The sequence below is a fragment of the Danio rerio genome, chromosome 16, assembly GCF_049306965.1.
Source record: "Danio rerio strain Tuebingen ecotype United States chromosome 16, GRCz12tu, whole genome shotgun sequence".
NCBI lineage: Eukaryota > Metazoa > Chordata > Actinopteri > Cypriniformes > Danionidae > Danio > Danio rerio.
In genome coordinates this window covers 35385058-35397452 of record NC_133191.1, presented here as the reverse complement: position 1 = coordinate 35397452, position 12395 = coordinate 35385058, and the positions used below count along the sequence as shown (strand labels likewise).

Genomic DNA, 12395 nt, shown 5'->3' with positions numbered 1-12395 from the left:
CAAATCTGTACAACAGTAGGAAATGAGCTGATCATTAATTAGATCAAAATCTTTACACACCATAATGAGTGACAATGAACTTCTGTGCAGCTTATAAGATAAAACTCATTATTTATTTATGTTTATTGACATTTATACAAAAATACTGTGTTTCACAGTGCATCATGGGGCAGATTGATAAAAGTAGCAAGGGCTAGTAGATAAAACTGCAGTCAGGGGATTCCATCAGGGGATTTTCTCTGCACGTAGTGTCCTTGAATTTAAAATACGACTCTGAAAAATACAAATTCAGATTCAGAAGTTCAACAGTGAATCATAGATTGCCTATATCATTTTTTTAAATATGTAATGCATAATTGGACCTAAAGTGTCCGTTACGCTTGTTAAAAAATATAACATTTCATTCATTGTGTAAGCTGTTTAGGACTACAACACTCAAAGATTTGTAGATAAAAATTTTGTTAGAAATTCTACAAAATTCTAAGGTATTCAGAAAGTGGTATTTTTCTGAATACTACCAGTTCCATAGATTATTTTTTGCTGATACCAAGCGTTAAATCACAGGTGTCAAACTCGGTTTCTAGAGGGCCGCAGCTCTGCCTTGTTTCCAACCTTAATTAAACACCTGATCAAACTAATCGAGAGCTTTTAGGCTTGTTCGATACCTACAGGTGTGTTGAAGCAGGGCTGGAACTAAACTCTGCAGGGCTGCAGCCCTCCAGGATTTGAGTTTGACACCCCTGTGTTAAATAAATTGGAAAGCATATTGTATCTTTTTCTGGTCCAAGTAATTATCCAATCAATAGCTCAGAAATGTGCCAATTTAACCATGTAAACCTATTACAAAAGACCTCAAATCCAAATTAAGCATTAAAGGGGCATACATTATTAAAATATATAAACAACAGTATGGTTCAGCAGTCATGTTTCCTAAAAAAGCATGCACAGTAATGAGATCCCAAAGCTGTGCTGTTTGTCTGCATTACCTGTTTCTCCTCAGCTGTTAGCACCCCTTCCACAATGACCACTTGATACTGTTTGTGTTTTAGGCCACTGGTATATTTGCGCATACGTTGTACCATGGACGTTACTGTATCCTGAGACAACACTTTCTTCATTTCTGCTGGTGTAACCCCCGGATCGAAGAAGAGGAGGCATAGTTTACCATTCGCTTTCTCTTCCATTCCGATGATGGAACGACTGTGGCCTGATCATAAAGAGAAATGTCAATCAATCCTCCATAATCTTCAGATTACAGCACATTAAAATTCTTGTTTAATTGCCAAAAAATGCTTTGACAGACACCATCAGGCTGGATTCAATGAAGTGTCTTCTGCTGTCTGATGGTGTGGGGTAAACTGGTCTATGCTACTTTGAGTTTATTAGAGACAGTAAACTCAATAGCTTTTGATGGAGGTGGTGTAGTTTAGGCAAGGCTAGATTATTCATGTAGCACATTTCATACACAATTTAAAGTGGTTAACATAAACAAAATACAACAAGTATAAAAAACAAAGAATACAAATGATTAAAACTGGTTAAAATGTGTTGAAACAGGTTTAAGGGGACTGGGGAAAAAAGAAAAAGACACAAATGATGGTGGCTGTCAGACGAAGCGCAGTGCTTGTTAAGTAAAGGCACAGCTACACAGATGTGTTTAAGTCTTGATTTGAATGTAATAATATTAATAAAGCATTATATATAAAGGTGCCTTTCATGACACTCAAGGTCACCGTACAGGACAGCTAGAACAATCAGTTCAAATAAAAACATAATAAAAAACTATAGAATACAATACAAACTTTAAAAATGCAGTCGGGTCAAAGAGAATGAGCTGTTCTAAACAGATGTGTTTAAGTTGGATTTAAATTGTGAAAGAGAATTTAAAATACGGAGATCAGGAGGATGTGAATTCCAAAGCTGTGGAGCAGAGCGGCTGAAGGATCTGCTTCCTATGGTGACGAGGCCGACAGTGGGAACAGTGAGGTGAATGGAAGAAGAAGACCTGAGTGTTCGAGAAGGTGTGGCGATATGAACAAGATTAGCAAGGTATGGATGACCGAGATTGTGCCTAATGTTGGAGCACATCTAACCATTTCTGGGAGCTGATTCCAGCACAGTAGGTATAGTAGCTGAAAGAGCATTCACCCTTCTTTGACTGAATTTCTCATTTACTTGATTGTAATTATCTGAGTGATTTGTTAGGTTGTATTCAGTCAGCGTATCTGTAATGTATTGAGGTCCTATAGGTCATTTAGTGATTTATAGACAAGTAGTAATACTTTAAACTCTATTCTGAATGTAACAAAGAGCCAGTGTAAAGACCTGAGGACAGGTGTGATGTTCTCTGATTGTTGTGATTCTGGTCAGAATCCTGGGAGCAGCATTCTGAACAAGCTGCAACGGTCTGACTGTCTTTTTGGGATAGCCGGTGAGGAGGCCATTACAGTAATCCACCCTGCTGCTGATAAAAGCATGAAAAAGTTTCATGGTTCAAGTTTCTATTGGTGCAGTTCAAATGGGATATATCGCCTTCTAAAGGGTACTTCAGAGTGAACACAGAAACGACTGCCATATTGAAGTGTCGCTCTAAACCTAAGTGCACAAAACTGGTCACTTCGAAGGGTGATAAAAGCTTGAACAAGTTTCTCTAAGAACTCATTAGAAACAAAGCATGCAATTCCTGCAATGTTGAGATGTTGGTACTGTGATTTAGTTGCTTTTTCTGACTCCAGAATCACACAAATATTTTTAACTTTATTTTTTGTTGTTTGACCCATGGAGTCAAGGTACGCATTCACTTTGAGAACCTCATCTCTGTTCCCAAATGCAATAACATCAGTTTTTTCCTTGTTTAACTGAAGAAAGTTCTGGCCCATCCAACTGTTAATTTCATCAAAGCATAGTTTAGATAAGTCTGAGTTTTGGCATACCTTGATGCTGTAAATATACAGGTGGTAATGTTGTCTGCACTACTTTAGGTGGCAGTCTTGCACCCCTGCTGGTAGAATGTGTGAAATACTGTTTCACCCACTCAAACAGCCTGGGGTGTGTCTCTCTTGGACCAGTGGGCTTGTGAAAATCCACAATTCTGGCTCTAAAATGCAAAGACATGGCATTAATATTACTTAAATTTTGGTGCTTCAGTAAGGTAATTTTTGTAATTAAAAAAATCAGTTTTAACATAATAATTGTATTTTATTCAAGTGACTGAAAATAAAATTAAATAAAAAATCAATTGATTGAGAATTTTCAGCAATCATTCCAATCTTAAGTTTTACATGATCCTTAAAACACCATAGTAATATAAAGATTTGCTGCTCAAGAAACATTTCTTATTATCAATACTGAAAGCATCCTAATAGTTTTGAGGAAACCACATTACATTTTTATGTGTTTTACTAAAAACGACTTTATTTTAAATATATTTTTTTCTTTTCTAAATCATGGTCTGTGTTGAAAAATATTCCCCTATTTGAGAGGACTAAAATGTGCATTTACATTCACAGAAAGGTGCACTTGTTCAATCCCATGTCTCACCAAATGTGGTGTGTTTGACCACAAAATGGCACCTACAGTTGAATCACATAGCTGTACATTTCTAAATAACGTATCATTTAAAGGTTGAATTAAGGCATGTATGCATATCAAAAATCATTTATTTTCAACACACACAGACAATTTGCTAAGTGTCTGAATTCCTTTGTTTCAATGCTTTAAAGCACAGGTGTCAAGCTCAGTTCCAAAAGGGCCGCAGCTCTGCACAGTTTAGTTCCAACCCTAATTAAACACACCTGATCAAACTAATTGAGTCCTTCAGGCTTGTTTGAAACCTACAGGTAAGTATGTTGGAGCAGGGTTGGAACTAAACTGTGCAGGGCTTCGGCCCTCCAGGAATTGAGTTTGACATTCCTGCTTTAAAGGGATAGTTCAATCCCCAAAAAAATGTCACCATCTACTCTCAAGTTTTAAAGTTATTTAAATTTCTATGAATCTTGGAAAAAAACACCCATTAACGTAGTAGTAACAAAAAAGTCAATGTCTAGAATCAATGTCTGTTTTTCATGACATTTCTCAGTACTGTAAATCTTCTTTTGTGTTCAACAGAAAAACTAAATTAAAACAGGTTTGGCACAAGTGAAGGATGAGTAAATTATGGCAAAATTTTAAGTAATCTTTAGTAATTTGGACTCAGTTTCACTTTAGATCAATTTAATGCACACTGACGTATACATTTTGTTTAAAATTACTGAATATTTCTGATTTGTAGTTGTTATGTCGATGCAGGCTTTGAGCTGCCATACGTACTTCACACTAAGAGAAGTGAGGACTGCATATATTTCTGTAGCTCCTATCCAAGCCCGTGTGCCCTGCAGCCGATTGTTGAAGTGTGAAGCACCCTGAGGATCTGCACCTTGAGCCCACGCCTCTTCCATCAAAGCTTGGACTCTGGGAATGCTGGGCACTGAAACTGTGCGGGAAAATATTTTTTTAATTGTAACTGTCAGAGTGAAAAATCAACAAGGAGCTACAAGAACAACATCATGTTACCAGGTAAATGCTTATACTGCTCCATCCTGTGCAAAGATGAAAGAAGCATCTGGAAGTTTCTGTATCCACATCCCCATCCTTTATCCCCCTCCGAAGAGGAGTAGTGATCAGTCTCAGCACAAAGCCAGACATGCGCACAGTCAGACGCGTCTCTCTGATAATATCTATACAGAGCTTCCATAAGACCTGAAACGGAAAGGTTAACCAAGTCTTCAGTTGCCTAATATCAATTTATTTGATGCAGTTCGTTTTTTAGTATGAATTTAAAATGGAAAAAATATATTAGAAGCATATTACTAATGTTGAATTATTTTCATCATTACTGATACTATTATTACTAATAAAATATATCTATTAATCAAATAAACAGGTTCTTCAATTGTTTTGTATGATTTTAATTGATATAATTCTTGTATCTTTGATTTTGCAAAAACACAGAAATGCTACTTAATAAAAACATATTATCAACATATTAATAGTATTATTACTGAATAAATATATCTGAAAACAAATAAAGTAAAAAAAAATTACAAATTTTAAAACCATTGTCTAACTATATCCTAGTTATGAATATATACATACTCTATCGTTGCAAAGATTTGGTCAGTAAGTTGTTTTTAATGTTAAAAATAATGTAAAGTAAATAAAGTTATATTTCTATCCAACAAGGACACTTTTTATGTGACTATTAAATGACAGCATACATGCACAGCAGACATGATACAATTATAATCTTACAAAACAGATTCCATTCCCATTACTATATATTTTTTCATTGCATGACAGTTTTCACAAAACATTAAAGCAGCACATCTGTTTTCAACGTCGATAAAAGAAATGTTTAAACATGAAATCAGCATTATAATAACTTCTAAAGGATTGGTAGTTGCTGAAAATGGTGTATTGACACCACAGATAGTGCTTTTTTTTTACTTGAATATTAAGGTTTTATTACCGCTTAAATGTTCTGTTATACCATTCCCAAGATATATGTAAGGTTTTTATTTATGTATTTTTATGTGTTATGAGAAATCTGTGTTTTTGAAACTAACAAAGAGAGCAGAAGTCAATGATTTATTTAAACTATTTAGCCTGACAGGTTTACTGCTCCAAAACATCATAAATGTTTCTTAAAATAAAACAAATTGTGTTCAATAGGGAAAGAATTTTTTTTTGAAATTTAAAAAGAACTTATTTTACCGTCAGAAACTTGACGGTAAAATAAGCACCCAGAGGATACCTATGCCAACACGCAGAGAACATACAAACTTCACACAGAAATGCCAACTGGCCTAGCTGGGACTCGAACCAGCAACCATGTGAGGTGACAGTTGTAACAAATTATAATATAGATATGAGAGCACTTTAATCTACATTATAATTTGTTCTACACAGTGCTAACCATTGACCCACCGTGCCACCCCAAACAAAAAAAATCTTACAGACTCCAAAGTTTTGACAATTTTCTCTCTACTTAATTTGAAAAGAGATAGAATTTGATCCTAATAATCTTCCAGCAGAATCAAGTAAGTAGAGAGTATTAGTGTGGCACTATGATAACAGTCAGAATCAGACCTGAAGTTTTGCTTCTGCCATCATCCACCCCTGAGGCCAAAGACTCCAGCATCTCCGCTCTCTTCCTGTGGAAATCTGCAGGAAGCATCTGACCTCGAGACACAGCCCTGTCCAGATTCCTCTCCATTTGCTTCCGATAGCCACCACTGTTATCAAGCCCAAACTGCTTCTGAAGAAATCAAACAATGAAGAAAGAAATAAGTGTCTAAACAGCAAGAATGAAAAAAAAATTCTTCTTAACATTTTTTTAAATTCTGACAGTGAGGTTTTCAGTAGATTACCTGGAGCTTCTTAAAGTCTTCAGCTTCCCGCCTTGTCTGTACCTCCCTCCAGTTTTGCTCCTCTTCCTCCTGAAGCTTCCTGGCCAGAGTCAGATCTTCCCCCGGTGAATGACCTTAAAACACCCAAACAAATGAACCTTTAAGTCAAGATCCTTTCAGAAAGCAGAAGTTGGGGTGTATGGTATGGTCTATGATAAATCGTAACTGTTTTGTAACATTGTGTGAGCTGCAGGATTCATTTCTAAGCCAAATGCAAAATTCCCTGACTGTCACTAAAAGAAATAAAGACAAAAAGCTGAATTTCCATGACCTTTAATAAAAAGAAGAACAGCCACATGTTGTGTTGAGCAGTCCCTCCAGAATTCTGTAATTGCTTAATTTCATATAAAAATTAAGCAAATGGTGCAAAAAAAATAAATAAAGAAGCTTACACTTTTCTTCTAGTTGCCTCAGATTTCCTTCAGATTCAGATTCCTTCGGTCGGGTATGATGAATGTTCGAACATATTTTCAAATTCCTTTTATATCTAATATCAATTTATATCAAATAACAAAAATATATATGAGTATAGAAAGCGCTCATGCAATGTGTGATACTGCAAGTTATGCGACAACACTTGTCCTTAGGACCCACTTTGGATGCGTTATGTCACATCATCTCTTTGTGCATTCAGCCAAAGCCTATTTGAACAATGCTATGTTTGTTATATCGGCTACTAACATAAAAAATTTTAACGTGATTTTTATAATGTGATTGCTGATGAGATTTTAACAAAATTAAAATGCTTCAAAAAGTTCTGCAAATTTTGAGAAATTTTGAGGCAAAATCCGTCATTGTAGGCAGCAATAATAAAGAAAATTTCCCAAAATTCCAGCAGTCCCTGGTTTAACAGTGAGCAGACAAAAGAACAGCCATACACAGTATTTTAATAAGTACAGCCTGGTGACAGAATTTGATTTCTTGTTGACAAGTGAGAACAGAATAAAATAGCAGCACAAAGTGTGGCGCAAGACGCGGCGCAATAGTCTTTTGGTAGTTTCAGCTTGGCGCAAGAGTCGTTTTGAGGCGTTGCGCTACGCTGTTTAAGTAGCAAATGCATTAGCGCTCATTTGTGCGCCCATAGGCGTTCTGGTCTAAAAAGGAAGGCGTTCTGAGGCGGACCGCTGGCGCGTTGCTATTTTGAGAAACTAAAATAGATTTTTCATTAGACCAAAACTAACCGGGTCTAAACTCCGGCGCAGAGTTGCGCCTCGCTTACGCACTGCTTAATACGCACAAGAGAGCAATAGGCAAATATCTTTACATATGAAAAAATTTAAATATTAAGGATATATATAGGATATAATAAGAATAGATATAGGATATAAATATAAAGGATTAAAATATGACAAAACATATTATTTTCTAGCCTACATAAATATGAAAAATCACTGCTTTTATGTGTTCTTCATCTCGGGAGGCTTTTTCAGTTCATTCATAACAATTTGCTTTTGTATAATGTTATTATTATTAGCAGTATTATTTATTATATCCATATGTATATTTGTTTTATTAAAAACAAGCTTAGATTTGCCCACCTGTCAGGTTTTAGACCATATGGGCCATGGCAGGTGTATTTGGAAATAACTCAGTATTTTGACCACACTTGGTAATTATTATTCATTTATTCGTTTGCTGGAAATTAGAACTGAATTTAGAAATAGTTTTAAAACAAATCTTTGCTCTTAACAAACGAAATAAATTATTTATAGGCTAATTGATGTCTGTGCGTAAAGGTTTCCCTATCCAAGAGCAAATGTGAAAGTAGATCCATTATCTCTCATTCTTACGCAGTAGATGCTCTGTTTAACAGTTTTCTGTTAAAAAACTGTCAACTGTTAACTGTTTGCTTGTGAAATGCTCATTTTTTCCACTTAGACTTACTTTGCGTCCTGTAAATAGCGAATGTGCTCTTGGCGTGACGCAGCTGGCTCTTAAAGGGAATGGGAGATGAGACTCTAATTTGTTTATTCTCAAAACACACCTATAACTCATTAAGAAAATAAACTCAACCCTTTTAGCCCATGCGCCATGGCGCAAAGCGAATTTTCCCGTCCGTAAATTAGCAAAAATGCGTTCTGACACGCCCTGAAAGCGTTTGCGCCCTGCATTTTGCGCTCAGCGCATGGACCGTCTGGAATAGACCTTTTAAAATCCATGATCATCCAGAAATTTAATGAACCTTGCATGAGAACAGTGGAGCTGACATTACAGATGCACATACCTGTAGCAGATGCAGAGCTGTATTCCAAATGCAGCTCAACATGCTCTTGCAGTGAACTGCTGCAGGAACACCTCAGGGAACACATCGGACACTCATAACGCATCCCACCTGAAGATCACAGTGGTACATTTGGGTTGATGTAGCCTGCCGATCCACTTTTTAAATGAGCAGAACTACCAAAATAACTAAAATCGCAGCTAACTCACCCGCTCTGTCATTGCTTTCAGCAGATATTTTAGTTAATGTTTCAACATCAGACCCAGTTCCTGACAAACCATCAGATATCAAATATTGACAGTTAATGATAAAAAGATTTTAAAATAAACTCAAATACGCTTGTTGCTGTTATATTGTGGTTATGATATATTTAACCTTCACCTGCATCTTGGTCTTGTAGATGAATCTCAACATGCTCCTGAAGAGCAAAGCAGTCACTGTAAACCAAATTGCACATTGGACATGGGAAGCATCCTTCTGCAATTAACAAAGAGAAAATTATTAGCATAGAGTATTTATATCAGATACTAGTACTTGTATCTAAAACTTATAATGCCGACCACTAATGGAACTCTGAAAATTCTCATCTTCATCTTCCAGTCAAACTCCTTCCATATTTGACTGCTTATACCCTTATAAAAAATTTGTGCATATTTGTTCCCACATTTCATCCTCTATTTTAGTGTTTAACTCTAATTCCCAATTTCTTTTGATATAATAAGAGTCATCAGACTTATCTTGCATTAATTTCCTATATAAATGGGCTACATTATTTTTAGTAGGCACACCATGTTCAATAATATCTATAAAATATTTTTCAATATTTGTTGGAGTATTACATTGTTTTTAACTGTAGTATTTTTAACAGCGTTATGGTTTTTACTGTTTGTTTTTTTTTTTTTTTAATTAAACAAAATGTTCTGCTGGTGGGCATTACAAACTTTTATTATTTTTTTTTATATATCACCATCCAATATTGTTAATATTTAACTTCTTTTGATAAAGACAATGAACCAATATGAAGCTGAATTTTTGTGGAGGTATCTTTACTATGCTAATCATGATAAATTAATATGATAATAAAAATGCTAGTAGGTGACTACCTGTCTTATTAAGGCATTCCCTGAATCTGATACATTCAAATAATTTGTTCAAAACTACCGGTTCATTTAAAAAACCAAACAAGTGAACATCTTCCTAAATGCACCCCTCAATCATTGACTTCATGTTCAGGCTATATACAAGAATCTGAAAACAAAAATTAATAACTTTCAATACCTTTTTTAAGACACTTTCCATATATTTGCAATAAAAATGCTAATTCGCGCCTGTAGAACTGCAGGAATAACTGTCGAATTTATTGATTTCATGAATTACACAGCACCCCAATATTCAGATTAAATTCAGGCAAACTTTAGCATACAACTATATATTGTAGAATAAAAAAATGATGCAACATTTAATACCTAAAAAAAAAACCCATTTAAGATGTTTTAGTACTTTTTAAGGGCCTTCAATTTCTGTAAATTGATTAATCGACTTTCAATACTTTGTAAGACCCTGTGGACACCCTGTTGTTGCTCTGAGATGCACAAATATTCTGCTCTGTAGTGTTAATTTAATTACTTGTGAAATGTAAAATCAGCTTGATATTGTAAAGCCAAGAGCACCTTTAAATGGTGAAGACAAGCGCTTCTGCTTTGATTTTTGGTGCCCATCTTCACTCTTCCTTCTGGTGTAATTACTGGGTGTTTGTGTTGTTCTGACCAGTTTTATTGCACCATTCGCTGTAGCTGCTGCAGGTGGTGAACTTTTACGACTAGCTGAGGGTCCTTGGGAATGACTAGTCCCTGTAATTTGGGTAGCCGTCCCATTTACTTGAGGTAGCAGCTGATGTGATGCTTTGCACGTATTTGTTGCATTTACATTTGAGGTACTTTTAGTAATGCAGTCATTTTTCTGTCCACTGTTAACCATTGTCACATTTGTGTCCTGGTAATCTTTGTCCGTGTGTGCGGTGTTGATGTGGAAGCTCAGTTCATCATACGAGACTCCGGATAAAGAGCAGAATGGACAGGCCATCAGATTCTCCATGTGGCTCAGCAGGAGATGTGTTTTCATCTCTGCCTCAGACAGAAGCTCTTCACAGCAGATGTCACACACAGGCATTGTTTCGAGGCTGGGTGAAACAAACAGATTAATTTGCCATGAGTTTCAGCCAAATGTTTACTACAGTTATTGTGATTTCCATAAAAATGTTTACATTTATAAACAATGCAATCGAGCAGGGTTTCTGCAGGGTGCACGAAGTAAAATTTAATACTTTTAAAATAACTGTTTTAGACAATTATGAATGAAATTGCAGACTTATACAGGCCTAAACACTAAGGTTATTTTCTAATGGCCTTAGAAAATAACCTTATCCATGTCCCATGGAAAAAAATGTTTACTTGCCCCTTACAAAAAATCTAGTTAGTTATTTCTTTGCCACATTTATTCATTCATTCATTCGTTAGTCTCTATTTCAGAGGTCGCCACAGCAGAATGAACCACCAACTATTCATAAATTTTACGCACCGGATGTGCTTCTAGCCACAACACAGTACTGGGAAACACCCATACACACTCACATTCACAAACTATGAGCAATTGAATGTAGTACATTCAAATCACCTATAGCGCATATTTTAACCGGAGCACCCAGAGGAAACACACGCCAACATGGGGAGAACATGCAGACTACACACTGATATGCCGACTGGCCCAGCCGGGACACAAACCAGCAACATTTCTTAGCCACACATTTTTGGTTGTTTATATACTTTTTTTTCAACATAACTTTTTTCAATCAAACAAACAAAACTAAAACAAAAAACTATAATAATCTATATGTGTGCACAACATTCTGTCCAGATCAGTGTCCTCCTCATATGATCTATAAATGCACAGACAACTGAGAAAATGTTAGCGTAAGAAAGATAATTAAACCATATTGATAAGTAGAGTTAGAAATAAGAGTTTTGTTAAAAGTTTTTAGATGGATCGTTGGTGATTGGATGAGTGTTAGGTAACATGAAAATGAAGAGCTCTTTAAAATACTTTAAGACCTACTACAAGACAATGTTTTAATTAATTTAAGACATTTTAGGACTTTTTAAGACCCTGATAGAGAAAAAAACATCTAAATGACAAAATCATCCTTAAAGACTCAAACAGTTATTGGAGGAAATGTAATATTAGTTTATTCTAAGTTTTAACTAGTTATGTGATATAAATGCTGTCATAATATTTGATATATAGCAAATATTATGTTACATGACATTACTTGACATTTTATTTCGACAAATTTATGTAAGTGTAGCTTTTGTTTAGATTATGTATATACTATTACAAAACTCAGACGTGACGATTTGACCTCAGTTAAGCAGAAACCTGGGTTTTATCAAGATGCACCTGACGCGACGTTGTGTATTGACTGTCAACAAAGAAAACCAGTTAACTTAACTAACGTTAGTCGGTTACACAATAACATGTATCCCGCCAAAACCCTTCTTATAATCGCTTCATGTACAACAATAACAAAAAGTCCTACTAATGCATTTAAATCGCCAGTGGTATGCTACTTACCTATACAGAAGTAAATAAGCAAACACCAACAATCGGCCGTTTCACTTTTCATTTGTTATTGAATGAGGCCGCTCGAGAAAACCGGAAACAGCAGAGGAGAT

The 12395-nt window shown here is 35.5% G+C and overlaps 1 protein-coding gene across 3 annotated transcripts; it reads right to left on the bottom strand.

Moving 5' to 3' along the window:
• Positions 1-94: 94 nt before the first annotated feature.
• On the bottom strand, positions 95-12381 carry zufsp (zinc finger containing ubiquitin peptidase 1). 3 transcript variants are annotated; one of them, NM_001083005.2, is made up of 12 exons: positions 12295-12381; positions 10338-10846; positions 9049-9144; positions 8877-8936; positions 8671-8778; positions 6408-6520; positions 6127-6295; positions 4552-4737; positions 4309-4471; positions 2934-3097; positions 987-1207; positions 95-273 (listed from the first exon to the last, which is right to left on the bottom strand). In NM_001083005.2, exons 2-12 carry the CDS (start codon positions 10834-10836, stop codon positions 226-228), a joined length of 1827 nt encoding a protein of 608 aa, NP_001076474.2. In that variant the 5' UTR covers positions 10837-10846; positions 12295-12381; the 3' UTR covers positions 95-225. The 3 variants fall into 3 exon arrangements, with proteins under 3 accessions (NP_001076474.2, XP_005158409.1, XP_005158410.1); XM_005158352.6 differs by lacking the exon at positions 8877-8936 and having other exon boundaries at positions 12295-12368; XM_005158353.6 differs by lacking the exons at positions 8671-8778; positions 8877-8936 and having other exon boundaries at positions 12295-12368.
• Between the last annotated feature and the right edge of the window lie 14 nt (positions 12382-12395).

Bases quoted from the DNA above. Each gene is read 5' to 3' on its own strand.
- zufsp (NM_001083005.2), bottom strand. From the start codon at position 10,836: ATGCCTGTGTGTGACATCTGCTGTGAAGAGCTTCTGTCTGAGGCAGAG. The intron at 8,779-8,876 runs GTGAGTTAGCTG...TGTGATCTTCAG, and splicing joins TGAAAGCAATGACAGAGCGG to GTGGGATGCGTTATGAGTGT. The intron at 4,738-6,126 runs GTCTGATTCTGA...TTTCCGTTTCAG, and splicing joins TGGCAGAAGCAAAACTTCAG to GTCTTATGGAAGCTCTGTAT.